This window comes from Marmota marmota, unplaced genomic scaffold, assembly GCF_001458135.2.
Source record: "Marmota marmota marmota unplaced genomic scaffold, marMar, whole genome shotgun sequence".
Classification (NCBI taxonomy): domain Eukaryota; kingdom Metazoa; phylum Chordata; class Mammalia; order Rodentia; family Sciuridae; genus Marmota; species Marmota marmota.
This window is the reverse complement of record NW_026000005.1, coordinates 8048829-8066402: the sequence shown is the minus strand read 5'-3', so window position 1 is coordinate 8066402 and position 17574 is coordinate 8048829. Positions and strand designations below refer to the sequence as shown.

The 17574-nt window shown below is 38.5% G+C and overlaps 1 protein-coding gene across 1 annotated transcript in view; it reads right to left on the bottom strand.

The window, feature by feature from the left end:
• Fam171b (family with sequence similarity 171 member B) overlaps positions 1 to 15677 on the bottom strand; it is a 69637-nt gene extending 53960 nt beyond the window's left edge. The window contains exon 1 of the mRNA XM_015481058.2: positions 15283 to 15677. Within this exon, the coding sequence (XP_015336544.1) occupies positions 15283 to 15523 (241 nt within the window). The 5' untranslated portion in view covers positions 15524 to 15677. The remainder of the gene's footprint in view (positions 1 to 15282) is intronic.
• Between the last annotated feature and the right edge of the window lie 1897 nt (positions 15678 to 17574).

Sequence of the window (17574 nt, the reverse complement as noted above, 5' to 3'; positions counted from 1 at the left end):
ATAGGGCATTATGTAAAAATGATGGATGTGTAACCGATGTGTTTCTGCAATCTGTATTTGGGGTAAAATTGGGAGTTCATAACCAACTTGAATCTAATGTAAGAAATATGATATATCAAGAGCTTTGTAATGTTTTGAACAACCAATAAAAAATAAATAAATTTTACCTCTAGTTATTAATATTAAAAAAAAAAAAAAAGATTTTCTTGAACACATTTTGAACTCTAAATCTCTAAACACCAGAATCCATCCATGCTCTGGCTACGAAACCACATAGCCCTAGAATGAGTTCTCTGCGAGTAATCAACTACAGAAGCCCAGGAGAGATCAGAGAACCTGACGCTCTGCCTGACCATACCCAAGCTCTGCCTCCCAGCCCAGGACCCTCTCATTTCACTTGGAGGCAGACACACTGGCCTTCTTGCAAGTCTCAGATTCACCCACTTACTTCTTTCCTATCCAACCTTACAATCATAAACTGATATTTAGTTAGCCACTAGTTTTTTTTTAATTGCAAAAAAAAAAAAATTATTGAATGACTGTCAGTTGGCTTTTGTAGCAAAGGATAATTTGGTAATCATTGATGATTAGCGAAATGTACTCGTTTGCAATGAGATTTAGAAATGTAATTTTATAAGCCAGAGGCCCTTGAAGAGTATTTAAGGGGAATAAAAAAATTCTGTGTGGAAGAGAGACACCTAAGGACATCTAAATTAGTACTGCAAAGTGAGGGGGAAAATGAAAGTGAGAAAAAGGAGGGGAGCAGGAGTGAGAAGGCATGAGGTTACTGTCATGGACTGAAAAGTGACAAAACTAAGTGCTAATAAGAGACAAAAAATAAAGGTAGAAATAGGAACAAAAATATAGAACATGGGGGAAAAATTACTGTGAAAAAGTGTTCCAGATTTAAGAATTGTACTTTAGTTCATTAATACCAGGATTGACTGGTTTAACATCAGGTTGACTAATAGGGCTAATTCTCAAAGCATATTTTGGTGTTGTGCATCACCTTCTAACTTATTTAAATATCAATATTTTGCCATGAACTCATAAATCTGAGAACATATTTTAAAATTCTGGAGTCCTTAGTGTGTGTCTAGCATTGAGAGAGGCATGGAGATACTGCAGAAAACCACAGAGATAGAGCTCCTGGGCCTTACTCTAACAAGACAGCCCATATGATCCCATTTAAACATATTTTCCACTGAGTGTTAGATTTGCTGGCATATAAAGTGGTGAATGAATACATCTATGCTATGAAGGATTCCAGAAGCTCAAGAGAGTCAAAATAAACATACCAGAAACAATTAGAAACTAATTTTAAAAACATATTAGCAAATACTGAATTATCAAATAGAGCGTGTATGTGAGCTAGTGAGAGAAAGATAATCACAGACAAGAAAAGCTTCTTGGGGAAAGGAGGGCTAAGTCAGGTTTTGCTGGAGTTAGGGCTAAATGCAGGTGGGAGAAAAATGTGTCAAAAGATTTAAAATTTGCTTAGAGTGAGGACATCTGTGGGAAATAATATGGAGAGCTAATTAGGACTTTGGCTTTAATAATTAAGGAAATCCAATAGTAATTTGATGAAGCAAAAAATATATGAATTTATCAGCTCATGGAATACCTGGAAGGGTTGGCAAAGCAAACCATGCTGACAACTGTCCAGCCTGATCTTGGGAAGGACTGAAATCAGGAGCTCCACTTCTATGTGAGATTCATCCTTTCTGTTGTCCTTGGCTCTCTCCACCTGGTGGGGATCGAGGCTTACAATAGCTCAAGGGTTTTACCTCTTGCCATCTCCTTCATCAAAATTGGAAGAGTAAGCATGGCATAAGAAGAAGAAAAGGAAAGAGAAGTACTGGAAAGAAAGTTCTGATAACCACCATAAAAACTACATATAGCAGAACTGACCAAGAGGAAATGACCCGAGATTGGCCCCAAATGACCAAAGAACAAAATAAATTGGAGCCTTGGCAGACAGTACTGTAGCTAAAATGCTACCTTTATACAATACTCAAGTCTCACCGCAACCTTATGGGCATATAACTTAAATGTATTATTTGCACAAATACACGTCAATCAAAGTGAACCTTAAGAATCTACCAGATGGGCTGGGGCTGGGGCTGAGTGGTAGAGTGCTCACCTAGCACGTGGGAGGCCCTGCGTTTGATCCTCAGCACCACATAAAAAGTAAACAAAATAAAGGTTATTGTGTCCAACTACAACTAAAAAATAAATAGTTTTCAAAAAAGAGGCATGCTGAAGCTTTTAGGGATAAAAAAAAATGTTTACATATGTGTATATACACACACACACACATATGCACACAAAGTTTATATTTCTCTATAAAAATGTATATTTCTATATATATGGAACCAACCAAGTTTCAGTTGGTTCTAAAATAGTGTGTGTAATAAATAGCAATAAAAATAAAGCAAATGACACAATTTGGCAATTGTATCTTGGTGGAGAATATATGGATCACCACTACTCTATTTCAATTTTTCAGTCTATTTCAAAATATTCATTAGAAACAATTGGAGATAGGTAGAAACCTGATAAAGACTTCAAATTTTAATGGCAATTATATATATATATTATATCATAAATCACATTTTCTGAAACCGCAGTTTCAGGAAGATGCATGCAGAAAGGTCATGATTTAAGTTGGAAGAAAAAAATGGGGAGATCAACAGAGTACTATACCAGATGGAGAGGGGACCTGGACAGGGAAAATGACCATAAAAATAAAATAGCAGGAAGAGACACTAAAAACTCTGTGAATGGATACTTAATATGTGGGAAGAAGACAGACCCAGTGATAATTCCTGGTTCTCTCCGTGAGATGACTAGAGACACAATGGAAACAGAGAAAGCCCAATGGGGGAGCGAATTTGTAACGACAGTGTCGTTTATTAAATATATTTATAAATGGCCTCATCCACATAAATACGGTTCTCTCTCTCAATGGTGGCTATGAGGTGTCATCTCCCACTTAGCTCTGAAAGCCTAAAAAGACACACGTCACACAAGTACCCTGAGAATGCTGGGCCAGAGCCCAAGGGAGAGCAGCCACAGTCGGCCCATATGTTCCCCGTTAGGCCACCTGTTCCCTGTCTCAGTTCCCCCAGCCTGCAAGATTTACAGAATTTCAGAGATTTTTTTTTAACGAAGAAACTGCATACAGGGTACTCCAAGTGGTAAGAGGAAATATTGGTTGTATTCACAAAAATACATACATCAATGTATATAGCTTAAAGTGAGTGTGATAACTTTATTATTTCTATTATTGGTGTGGGTGTGTGGGTGTGTTGCTAGGGATTAAACCCAGGGCCTCTCACATACCAGGCAAGCATTGTACCCCTGAGCCATTTTTGAAACTCATTTTAGGTATGCTTTCTTCTAGGAAAGTCAAGCAAAATTACTGTCTCCAAAACTTGTTTCCACAGTAACCTATATATCCTTCTAATATACTTATCATACTCTATTTTCATTTGTCCCCACTATTCTCTGCAAGCAGTGATAATGTATTTTATTTCTATATATTTGATACCATGCATAATGCCTGGCAAGGAGTAAACACTCGATGACCTTTGTTTAAAAACCTTTGGGGCTGCTGGGCATGGTGGCACATACCTATAATCCCAGTGGTTCAGGAGGCTGAGACAGGAGGATCCTGAGTTCAAAGCCAGTCTCAGCAACTTAGTGAGGCCCTAAGCAACTCAGTGAGACTCTGTCTCTAAATAAAATACAAAATCGGGCTGGGGATGTGGCTCAGTAGTTGAGTACACCTGAATTCAATCCCCGGTAATCCCCCCACCAAAAAAAAAAAAAATGGGGGGGTTAAGCCTGTATCTCAGTAGTGAAGCACTTGCCTAACACATGCAAGTGCCTGAGTTTGATGTGCAGCACTGTAGAACTAAATAAAACATAAATTTTTAAAAAATTAAATGAATAAAATTATTTAAATCTTGTGTTATTGCCACACCCATATATAAATCAGCATTATAATGTGTTGAATTCAAGTAAATAGCAGTTCTTCCTCCTGTATATATATTTTTTAAAACCAGCATTACTCTGTATCAAGAACTATATACTTTGGCCACATCACTCCTGAGGACCTTCAGCCTTTGCCCTATGAAAATCCTTTAAAAATCAGCTCAAGTGTGAGGATGAAAAAATATATTCCATCCCCCAAACATTTATTTATATGGAGTCATTTATTCAATAAAAAACTATATCGGTATATAGCCCCAAACAAAACAATTATGGCACCTGGCCTCATCTGGCTTCCAATCTAGAGGAAAAGACAAATATGGAAATATGGAACAAGCGCCTAGCCAAAAATGAATTATAGACCTTGATCAAGTAGAAGGTACTTATGACAGAGGGATCCAGTTCAGACTGGAAAGTCAAAGAAAGAAATGTTTTAAAAGAAATGGCATTTAAATAATATCTGAAGTTTGAATACAATTATGAAGATGACTGGGGTATGTCTGGGGGAAGTTGCTACATGATAGAAGAGTCACAAGCAGACAAACAACCTGTATAAAGCCCCTGAGGTACCTGTTAGTCTCAGATGAATCACTCTCAACACAGAGAATTTGAGCATAATGGTGAAGAGAGAAGACAAAGCCAAGACTGAAATAGCAAATCAAACAGAGCCTTATAGGCCATGTTAAGGATTCTGACTTGGCTTTCAGGGTAATGGCTCTCAGTATACAAATTTGTACTTTAAAATAATCACTGTGAAAGGAGGATAGATCAGGGGAACAATTCCATGACTTTCCTGGGGAGTATGGATGTGAGAGCCTCTAAAACAGACATGAGACAGTACGTTGCTATTTGTATCAGTATTTCCATTGTATAAAGTACGTTGCTATTTGTATCAGTATTTCCATTGTATAAAATGTAAATGAATTTAATATTTGTTTTTTTATTTTTTTCTTGATAGTTGTAGATGGACAGCATGCTTTTTTTTAAATGTGATGTCGAGAATCAAACCCAGTGCCTCACATGTGCTCTGCCACTGAGCTACACCCAGCCCAGATTTAATAGTTTGAATGTTAAAAAAAAAAAACAGACATGAGGGGACCAGTTAACATGCCAAGCTGCAGGGGCAATGAAAATTAAGAAAAGTCAACAGGTGAGGAATACTAAGGGGTAGACTACTAGACTTGTTAGATGAGTAGAGGAAGGTAGAGCTGGTGGCAAGAACAGCACCCATGACTCTTTCATTGGCCAGTGAGGCACATCTCTGATTTTTAATGACAGTAAGGAAGGAAGCACTTATTCTGTATGATGTGCTGGGAAATCAAGAGTCCAGTTTTAGATGTGAGGAAACAGATCCCTGTGATATATCCACACAACGAGTTCTAGGGAACCTTAGCATATAGCTGATATTTAAAGCAACTGAAGTGGATGAGATCACTTTTTCTGCTTTTATGTTTTAGAATATAAAATATAAAGATGTTTTAATGGTTCATATATTATAATGCAAACATCTCATGGCTCTAACAATATCTAAGTACAAATCTTCAACATAATTATTAGGTAACAAATTATTTAGGTGTTATCAAGTTTATATTGTATTGATGGGAAAGGAAAGGGAGCCAACATATTTCCATCTGACATTGTCAAACCTCTCTCTAAGCTACTGGACTCATGATGTCCCCCCACACACAATCCCTGTATGAAGTCCTAATCCTTACATACAACAAGCATCATGACCACACTAGGTCTTGGATTTTTCAGGGACACCAAAGTCTATTTTCCCCTCATGTCTTTGCCCCATGCTGTTCTCTGAATCTGCAGCTTTCCAAGTCTCAACACACTAATATTTACCTTTGAAATATCACAATGGGTGGAAATACAAATTTCTGCATTTGGATTTTCAAATGAAAGAAAAGACTCTTCAAGATAGAGCGAGTCCTCAAAACAAGGAAATCCTTCACTCTGCTTTTCACTCTTCATAGTATCTAGCTTTTCCAAATGCAATCAGTTACACTGAAGCCAAGAGAGGTGTGAATCAAAAAACTACGAAAAATATGGGCTTTAATGAGTTTAAAGATATTAACTCCAAAGTCTGAAACGATGTTGGTGACAAAAACAGTACATTACACTACATATCTAAATCACTTTTAAGCTGAAATTACTTCTTGGACCCCAAAATTGTTTAAAGACCAAAGTTTAATATTTGTTTCAGCAGGTGGGAAAGGTTTGGGTTTTTATACATGCCTTCCTAGGGATTACAACCAAGGTAGGCATGCTAAAACTATTTGAGACTTATCAACACATCTCAAGGAAGAGATGACTGGGGACTGGGAAAGCCATCCGAGCCCATATTAATCATTAGCTTAATCTCAGCGACCTATGCTTCAGTATGGTAGCCAAGAGCAAGATGCAGAGTTTCTGGGTTGACTGCCAAGGAACTCTTAACACAGGGTTTTTCAGCTATAAGCTATCCTACTGGTTTGTTACATAATAAAATCTGGATATAAAACAGTTCAAAGTCATGTGATTTATCAAACGATATTTATTACATATTGGTGGCCTCTGTGCAAACAGAAAGGGAAAACTAAAGGCTGAACGGTCAGGTATTTCCTAGGTACTACATGCTAAGCTTCACTGCTTGCCAAGATTAAAGCCTTCTCATTGAATTGGTTATACAGCCTATTTTACCCATCTCATCTGCAAAATAAGAGAAAAACCTCACACATATAAAACACATATAATAAAACACAGAAATGCTATTTGAATCGAACCGTTGTTTTTTGTTTTGGTTTGGCATAGCAGGGATTGAACCCAAGGGTGCTTAACCCACTGAGTAACATCCCCAGCCCTTTTTATTTTCTATTTTGAGACAGGGCCTTGCTAAGTTGCTGAGACTGGTTTTGAACTTCTGATCCTCCTGCCTCAGCCTCTTGAGCTGCTGGAATTACAGGCATGCGCCACCATGCCCAGCTAAGTGTATTTTGAGTCTGAATGTTACCTTTGCTCTTTTCTTACTGAGTCCACTGACAAAGGCCTAATTAGCCATGGAGGTTTTCTTGACCTTTTAGAAGCCAGGAATCCCTTTGAAAAGCTCATAAACACTGAACACTGGACAACTTCGGATTGTAAAATTAACTTCAGGGTTTTTATGAACCCTATTCACCCCCTCTGCCCCCCCATTACAGGTTCCCTAGAACCTCTACATTATTAGACATAAGGAATAGGGAGGACCTTACACATCCAGAAGAGAAACAAGATTCCCCACTTAAGAATATTTTTTATCTCAGCAAACTTGACTTACCTGACCCCCTCTCGACACAGTGATTCGTAGTATCTCTTCTCTAGGGTTGCCAAAATCTTCACTTCCCACATCTTTACTTCCTGTATTTGCCAAGCTCTGTTGAATCACAAGACTTTTTCCCCATTTGAAATATGATACAGAAGCAATTTTTAAAAGACCCATTCTTTTGGTTCACAAACTTGAATCAGGCAGTAATGAAAGTTTGAGATTATGAAAAAGCTCATTCTCCACCATACTTGCTACAAAGGAAACCATCAAATTATCCTTAACTAAATTCTATCAGACTTTGTAACTGCCAGGCAACACCAATTTCTTTCAAGGATATGTGGTGGCTTTCATCACACACTTTTCAAACATTGCCAGAGGAAAGCATTTAGGAGAAGGCAATTTCCATCTCATTCTAGTTCCTAAAGCTCAAGAAGGCTTATCATAAAGCATAGATGGCAGCAGAACCTTCAAAATGAACACTTTTGTTTAAAAATGATTACATATTTTATAATTTGGACATTGCTTCATTGTAAGCAGCATTAGATCAGATATGTTATCTCATACCTTACCATAAAATATTTTTCTCATAATTATGACGACAAACTTAACTAATATAAAGGCTCATTTAAATTTGGAGATGTTCAAATCACAACATTCTTGGTAAACCTCTAGAACGTAACAGTACAAATATATCATAAAATAAACTCTGAGAAGTACTTACAATGTGACATGACGCTATTTATCTTTCAATGTAATTATTTTTTAAAATACCAGTTTGTTGAAATATAAATAAGGTGACAAGATTTTAACTTCAGGTACACAAATTTAATTAACCATAATCTGTTTCACAACATGCTCTTGTCACTGAACTGTGGATGGTTTGTTCTACTTAAATAATTAAATAAATTCTACTACATTCATTATTCTTGTTGACATCTTTCCCTTACACAAAAAGAACGGTCTCCTATTTCATTTTGACAGTAAATGGATATTCATTTGGTAAACTTGTCTCAGCTCATTTATAAACAAACCCCACTAGCACAAATGTGAAAGACTAGTATCAATGTGTAAGTTTTTGAGGAAATGTAATCCACTTAATTATTCTGAGCCGCATTGTGACATCGCTTAATTTCTATCCTTTCCCCAAATATAGGGGAGCAGGCAAGTGTGGAATGGGTTACAGAATCCAGTGATTCACAACATCCAAGACCTCTGCAGTCTCTATTCACCTTCTGGTTATAATTAACACATTAGGAAAAATAAACCTTCTATCAAACCATCTGTTTCTGTTTCTGTCACATTCCTATTTTTAAAAAGCAGAGGAGTCTGTAGATGGGAATAACGTTTTAGAAAGGCCAAAAGACATGGAGTTCTATAATATCCCTAAAGCATATAACTCAGATGGAAGCCAGAAGCCTGGCAGTATAAGGCACGTGACTATCAGCTTCCACCTGGTCAAATTGTCACCTTTTAAACTCCATAAGCATTTGAGTCCAAAGATATGAATTTTAATTTGCCTAGCCAGGTAAGTGTTCTAAATTTCAGCAGAACTAACCAGTGAATTAAAAATATTTTATAAATAATATTTCTTTACTGAAAAGTACAATAATTGATAATACTTGTAAATGTTTATTTAAATGTTAAATTATTCCCTAAAGGGATGTGACATAGAAACCTGATTAAGAAGCACATTAAATAGAAATTACTTATAAATCAAGTTAATTTTAAATCTTATCTTCTGTGCAAGACAGAACCTTAATATGGAGAACTTTGACGTCGAACTCAAGGTTTCAAGAGTCATGATCCATTACTGAAGCACAATACAGTCGTGGCTCATTAGGTCATCGAGGTGTATTTGACATGTTAGCAATGATGGAAACTGATTACTATTTCCCTCAAATCCACTGCCCTACGTGAAATGGCAATCAGAATCACTCACTCGTTTTATGCCCAAGTGAACTATCCTTTATATTCACAGACATCACCAAGAAGTATTTAAGAAAGCAATCTAGTGATTATGATATGGATAGTCATAAAAGAAAAAGAATTGAAAAGGCACAGAAACCCGATATGGCTCAGACATGTGGACTGTGCTTACACAAAAGGTCAATTAAAAAGGCATCTCCAAACAGAATCTTCAAAGCAAACAGAAGCTGTTTTCTTAAGCTTCCATTTCACTACCACACATAAACACATAGCTCTCATAGTTTATACTCTTCCAGGTAAGTATTCTAACGCACACTTTTTTCCAATTACAGGTGGAAAATACAGCACTGATCTCCCAGCTAGAGCAATTTGGAAAATGGAAATTAAGAAACATTACACTAAGCCAAGTAAATGAATGACTAAACATTGCAGCTAACCTAGTCAGACAGAACTTTGAAAGGGAGTCAAGTTCAATATTTATATACTTGGGGGCAGAGTTTTGTTTCATAAAAATATTTAGTACAGTTTCTGTTCAGTCATATTAAAAACATTATAAAACCACCACTAAAACAAACTGGACTTAAATTCAACCTGTAATCAACACCAAAAAAATTGCTCCTTTTCTTTGTTAAAATCCTGGAAAGAAATCATATTACCCATCTGGGAATATGACCTTCACAGCATGAGTACTTTTGAAATAGAACAGTCAATGTCTAATCCCACTTTTCCTATTGGTTTTCAAGTTCCTTAAAGAGAAAAAAAAGATAAACAAATATTTGCATAGGTGGGAGATTTAAATAGGGAATAAAATAGTGGTTATCAGGGGCTGAACGAAATGATAAGATGCAGGACATGGGTACAAAGTTGCAGACATGTAGGGGGAGTAGGTCCAGAAATGCAACATTATAATATTGTATTGTATCCTGGGAATTTACAAAGAGTAGGGAGAAAAGGAAAGAAAAGGCTAACTATGTGGTAAGGATAGATACATTAATTTATTGAATGTAGTAATTATCTCCTTATATCAAGACATCACATTACATACCTTAAATGTACACAATAAAATTTTTCAAATAGGAGTTGGGGCTGTAGCTCAGTGGCAGAGTGTTTGCCTAGCATGTGTGGAGTACTGGGTTTGATCCTTAGCACCACATAAAAATAAATAAAATAAAACAATTATTTTTTTTTTAATTCTCAAATAAATTTAAAAAGTTTAAATCAAGTTACTTTTTAAAACCATACATCAAGGGGCTGGGATTGTGGCTCAGTGTTAGAGCTCTTGTCTAGCATATGCAAGGCCCTGGGTTCTATCTTCAGCACCATATAAAAATAAACAAAATAAAGGTATTGTGTCCAACTACTTCTTAAAAAATAAATATTTTTAAAACCATACAGCAATATTCTATATTAAAGTTAGTATGAAACATTAATTTAAAGTTAATTTTGAATTTTTTAAATTATATTTTAAGTCTGTGTATTAGACTTCATTATTTTTAATTAATTTTATTTAGTGACACAGGTCCCACCTACATGGAATATGCGGGGAAATCCTTTTAAACTTCAAAAGTATACCACTTGGCCAAGCAATTCCACTCCTAGGCTTTTACCCACAAGATACAAAAACATGTCCACATACAGACCTGTATAAGAATACAGCAGCTTCACTTACAATAGCTAAGGCTGGAGACAACACAAACACCCATAACAAAGGAAGCAATAAGCAACAACTATGGTGATTCATAGGATGGAATACTACCTGAGAGTAAAAAGAAACTACTGAATGTGTTCTAGTGAATGAAATCCATGAAAATCATGCTATGTGAAGAAGAGCTGGACACAAAAGATAACATGCCATCTAATTCCATTTTTTGAAGTTCTAGAAAATGCAAAGTTAATCTCTGATGAAAAAAATCAGAACATCAGGTGAGAAGCAGAAACTGCCTAGGAAGGAGACTTGTGGAAACTTCTGGGTGACGTAAATGTATGTATCTTTTTTTAATATTTATTTTTTAGTTGTAGTTGGACACAATACCTTTATCTTATTTACTTATTTTTTATGTGGTGCTGAAGATCGAACCCAGGTCCTCACACATGCCAGGCAAGTGCTCCATCTTTGAACCACAACCCCAACCACAACCCCAGCCCCAAATATATATATCTTAATGGAGTGATGGTTACCTGGGAATCGTCATTGTTGAAAATGTGTAGTTAAGGTATTAATTAATGTGTAGTTAAGGAAATTATATTTTACCTCAAAAAAAAATTCATGTAGTAGAAATAGGTAGAGATGTGGGTGAAATAACATGGCAAATTTTTAATCAATCATTGTTAAAACTGAGTGACAGGTGTAGTCATTTTTTTTTTCAGAGAGAGAGTGAATTTTAACATTTATTTTTTAGTTTTCGGCGGACACAACATCTTTCTTTATATGTGGTGCTGAGGATCGAACCCGGGCCGCACACATGCCAGGCGAGCGCGCTACCGCTTGAACCACATCTCCAGCCCAGGTGTAGTCTTTTATTATGCTATTCCTTTTGTTTTCTATAAATAAAGTTTAAAAATATACATCACTAAAATACACAATCAAAAAATTTTATACCACACAAATATACTTACCAAGAATTTTTTAAATTTTTTTTTAGTTGTAGATGGAAACAATACCTTTATTTTATTTATTTTTATGTGGTGCGGAGGATCGAAACCAGTGCCTCACACATGCCGGACGAGTGCACTACTACTGAGCCACAACCCCAGCCCCAAGAATTTTTGTATGCAGAAGGCATTCCTAAAGATCTATGGAGATCCCCTGTGTCCTATGCTTCATGTGGAGAATTTTAAATGTAGCTCATTATTTTCTCCAGCTTCCCTCACCCCAACTCCTAGCATGCCTCCCATCTAATGGACCAGAGTGAAAATATTATGGTTGTCTCAACTACCACCAGCCCCCAAATTAATTCTTCTCTAGACCCTAACTTACTTATTTCTAGCAAATATGGCACAGATGGAGAAATCAAAGCTGCTAGATATGCTGGAACAAACAAATGATTTAAAAGATCCCAGTCTCAATATTTCTTTATTCTCACTATTCTCTGAAGACAATGTTTGTTTTTACAAGTTATAGACATGAATTTTCAGAATAACGAAGTCCACAGAACATTAACCAAGGAAGATGATCAATTTCTCTACTATGGACAAGTACCAATCAGGGAATGTGTCTTAGTTTTCTAAGTTCTTCTAAGCTTTGCCTGAGAAAAATTCTATAGCTTTCATCTGACATGTCCATAAAATCAGAAGCACCACACAGAGGCAAAGGATAAACTCAGGCTCAAGCACAGGTGTTTAAAGGTATAATACGTTAATACCCTCCTTGGTAATAAGAGGATATTAAGTGCACCTCGGTAAAGAATCTTCATGACAGGACCTAGTAAGAGGTCTCAATTATCAGTATCAATTAATTCTCTATAGATAGCATAAAATAAACGTTGAAATTAGGTATAATTAAGCACCCAAAATTTATATACTTTATCACCTCTACTACAAATTTTTGTTTGTTTTTATTGGAATTTAGCAAAAAAATTAATAAGAAAGTTTACAAGAAGTTAAATATTTAGAAAATACTCAGAAAGTAAAAGTGTTCATTGGTGCCAGCATATTCATCCATCCAGCAAACCATTAAATGTCTGCATACCAAATGCTCTTAACAGCAGTGAAAAAAGTCTATGCCATATAGAGCTAACATTCAAGTAATGGGAGACAGGCTGATAAGAAGGGCTGAGGTTAAGTACCCAGGAGAACAGAATAATCAGGGTAAGGTCCGAAGGATATGCAGATTACCATACCTGGCCAGGAAAGCCTTCTCAGTTACAGTGATACTTGAGAAAACCCGAAGAATGTGAAGTTCCAGAATTCCAGGCACCTGAACCACTTTGCAAACTTAAGAGACATGGAGCCAGTGTGGCTACAGTGGAATGAACTGGGAAAGCACTGTGGGAGTGGGAAAAAGAGGGCAACTCAGGATTCAGACCACTCTAGGCCATTTTTAGATCTGGGCATCTAGCGTGAGAGAGATTGTGAGCAGATTGGAGGATTTTAAGCAGAAATGATCCTATTTAATGCTTTTCAGAAGATGATGTTCTGTATGAGAACAGACAGGAGGGGAACAAAGGTTGAAATGAGGAACGAGAAGAGACCATAACGTATTCAGAGGGGTATGTTAACTTCACTTATTAATACGCTGTTTCATTATTCGACACCACATTCCAATAACTCAAACAGCAATCAACTGAATTGCTCTCATTTGCACTGGACAGGGGATTGGAGTTTTTGAGGAAGAAATAAGAGGCATATGCTGTTTTTCAGGTTCTAGTTTGACCTATTAGACAGTGAGTGGTTCCTTATGTCAATTAGTGTAGTAGGTAAATAAAACAAAGACTGCTAGCTGATTTTTAAAAAATCTCTCTCAAAGGATCAGAAAAAAAAAATCAATATTTTCATACTGGATTCAAAATGTTCATACTGCTATTATTCATAGCTCTCATCACAACATACATATAATGTTGTAGTGAAAACCCACTTAACTTATATTCCTGAAAGATAAATTGAAATAAATATATTGCAAACCATGAAACCCATTAACACTCTCCAAGACTTCTGTTTCATAGTTATTTATAAAATCCCTCCTGTAATGAAGACACTCGATCACTATCTCCAATTTCCTTGGTTTAGCATGTCTAACAGCAGCCTCGCCCACACCATGTTATTATCACTTTTGGGTACTAAAAGCTGGTTAGGAAAACCAACAAACACTGAACACCTTTCAATTCTTTCAGTTGAGCTTGAGTGTTATTAATTGGTTTAAGAGGGTGTCAGAAACACATGCTTTCCTGCACACTTTGGTGATTTCATCCTATGCTCAAAGCACTTCCATAAATTAAATCATCCTGGCTATGTCATGAATCGCAGCTGGCATGCCTGAGTACTGCTCTTTGATGATGAGCAAGCAATACAAAATAAGATGCTGAATCCACTCTTTAGAATTTCATTTCCAGCATCTTGTATGATGTTACTCGGCAGGATTTTAAAACAAAAATACACGTTATGATATAGTTCACTTTGGTTTTGCAAAACCTAAGCCCACTAGCCAGAAAATTGATGGCTTTTTCCCTTTCCAAAAAAGCAGGCTACATCTATAGCTAGGAAGGGAACTGGGTTGGGGGCTGGGTAAAGGCTATTTAAATGGATAATCCAGCTTTTAGCTTACCAGTGGAGATTCAATGGGGGAGTTGCAGGCTGCAACTGGGAGTCTGTTACAGCCACATACACTGCACCCCTATTTCTTCACCCTCACTGGATGTGTCAAGAATCTGCCTCATTTAAGTTCTACTAACAAGTAAAGAGATTCCCCTCTCTGGGGGCAGGCTTGTGCTGCACTAATATTGTTCCAGACTATCTTATCTGTTCCCACTCTCCTTTCCCTTTAGTTACAAACTCCTGTTTCATTTTTATTTCATCTTATTGTATTGGAGACATTTTTTTTTTTCAAACTGCCTTAAACCCTTCCTGGGATAAGGAGAGAGAGAAATAAATCAAGATTTCCTTCTCCAGCTCAAAATTTAAATATAGCAGGCAAGGAGAAACGGCGAAAAGGGGTGTGTGGGTGTATATGGCAAGATTTCTCGGTATCTAAGAGAAAATGGATAGAGGGAGAAAAAAACATGCTAAAGAGATCTGAAAGCTGTGTATGTATACACAATCATTCCCAGAGCGGAGAGAGGAATTCGGTAAGAGGGGAGGGAAAAGAAAAAGATCAGTCGAAGCAGTAGCCCACCCCGACCCCTCCCAACCCACTGCAGCGCTCTGCGCTTCCCAGAAAGCTCATCCCCAATGAGCAGATTTCCGGCGCCGAGCAATGGACCAAAGGGTGGACAGGCAGTCTGGGGAGGTCGGGAAGGATGGGGATGGATAAGGACAGGCTAAGGGATGTGTTCTGGCTAGGGAAGGGGCAAGGAAGCCAGCGAGGCCAGATGAGACCGCTTGCCAAGATGGAAAGGCAGGCCGGGACTGCCAGCACCTACCTGGAATGGTCAAGGTAGAAGATGCCCCGGGCACCTCTGGCTTCTCCTCCTCAGCCTCCTCCCGCTGCTTTTGCTGCTGCTGCTGCTGCTGCTGCTGCTGCTGCTGCTGTTGTTGAATGAGGCTGAGGTCCGAGCGGCTGAGTTCGGCTCTGGCGGCCGCGGGGACCAGCTGTGCCTTTAGCAGCACCGCAGCCAGGCCGAGAAGCAGGGTGCAAGGGACGCGCCGGCAGAGTCTCGCCATGGCCGAGAGCCAGAGGGCCGCGGAGGCATATTGCGGGGATCTGGTCGGCGGCCGGCGCCAGGGCTGCGGGCTCCCGGCAGCGCCCGCCCGATCGCTCGCTCGCTCGCTCGCTCTCTCGCTGTCTGCCTCGCACACCCTCACCAGGAGGAGGAGGAGGAGGAGGCCCGAGAGGCGGAGGGGACGGCGGGGGGCGGAGGGGGGCGTCAGCATCTTCGCGCACGTGACCCGCCGGGAGGGGCTAACCAGTACCCGCGGCCCCGCGGCCCCGCGGCCCCGCGCCCGCCTGCCACCGAGCTTCGGCAGTGATGATGCTGGGGTGGTGCCCTGAATGGAGACAATAAGGCGAGACTTCTGGGGGCTAGAAAACCCTTTAATCCATACCGACGCGGCGGGAAATTTTCCAGAAAGTGGAATAAAATTGCTCACACCTGACCTCAAAGTCAAAAAGAGGTGGCACGTTGATTACCTTCATTTAACACTTAACAAGGCATCAGCGGATCCCAAAGCCTAGGTCCCTTCACCAAGTAGGTTCAGCGGCGTCAAGGTCTTCTTACTTAACTAGAAGTTATCTTGAGGTTCCACGGATTTTAATAAACTTCCTTTTCCCGCCTGAGCGAGAATTTCTTTCTACTTCATAAAATATTCCTAATTTCTTTTTTTTCCTAATTGTAACCTACACTTTTCATTTGCTCAAAAAAGGTATCTTAACCAAATACTTAACTAGGTGCTTACTATGTACCATCATTTAGTCAGGTGTTTGAAATAAGTAAAATAAAATCCCTGCCTTCTAAGAGTTCACCTGTTAGGGGAGAGCAACTTATCAACAAAACATGAGCTAATGTACTAGTTGCAATTGAAGAAACATGGCAACATTCAGAGGTTGCACAGAATTGGAAGGAATTAACTAACGTATGGAAGAGGGTTATGAAACACTGGGAAAGGCAGGATGTAAAGAAGATGATGAACCAGGCTCTCCTGTAATCCTCAGCCTCCTGAGATAGCAACTCAGGAGGATGAGGTAAGATGGCAAGTTTGAGGCCAGCCTCAACAACTTAATGACACACAAACCTGTCTCAAAATAAAAAGGGCTGTGAATGTAGCTCAATGGTAAAGTAGCCCACCCTCCCCTGCAAAAAAAAAAAAAGGTTCTGCAGCGTCTTGGTCGTCTTACTTAACTAGATGTTATCTTGCGGTTCCTGCCCCCACCCCCACCCCAAAAAAAAGAGTTCCACACAGATAGGAGCAACCAGGTCATCTAAAAGTGAAATTGTATTGTTTGTGTGTGTGTGTGTGTGTGTGTGTGTGTGTGTGTGTGAGAGAGAGAGAGAGAGAGAGAGAGAGAGAGAGAGAGAGAGAGAATATGCTAGAGCGAGAGCTTGGGCGCCCAGAGGTGTATAATAGTACGGTGTACATGGAAAAACATGGAGCCTTGATTCTAACAGAGGACTGTTTTAAATTGAAAAGGAGAGGGGAGACCATGTCATTAAGAATAATAGCAAACTTCTATACTTCCATAGTACTAACTGTATCGGGCACTGTTCAAGTACTTTACATTAACTCCTATAATTACCATGGATACTTTATAAGGGAGTTAAAATTTACATTGCAGGTGACTATGAAAGATCTTAAACAGGGAAGACAATCACTACCATTCTTGCATTTTAGAAGGATTACTTTGCTATCATATGGAAGATGTATTCGAGGAGGACAGATTGAAGGAAAGCAGGCTAACAAAACCCCAGGAGGAGGACCTGTGAGACTGAAAAGGAGAGGAAAGGAATGAGAGAGATGATATGGCTGGTATTAACAGGGTAGCCAATTTGGGTAGATGGAGGGAACAGGGGTCTATTACGATACCCAAGTTGCCAGATTGAAATCTTGGGTGACTGCTTAAGGTATTACCAAGCTTGGCTGGTGGTACAGACCACAAAATAGTTCAGTTGTCTTGTATTTGTAGTACCTGTGGGATATCTGTCTGGGACATCATTCCATTTACCATCACAGCCAATTCAGCTGATTGGCAGATGGGCTTTTTTTTTTTTTTTTTTTTT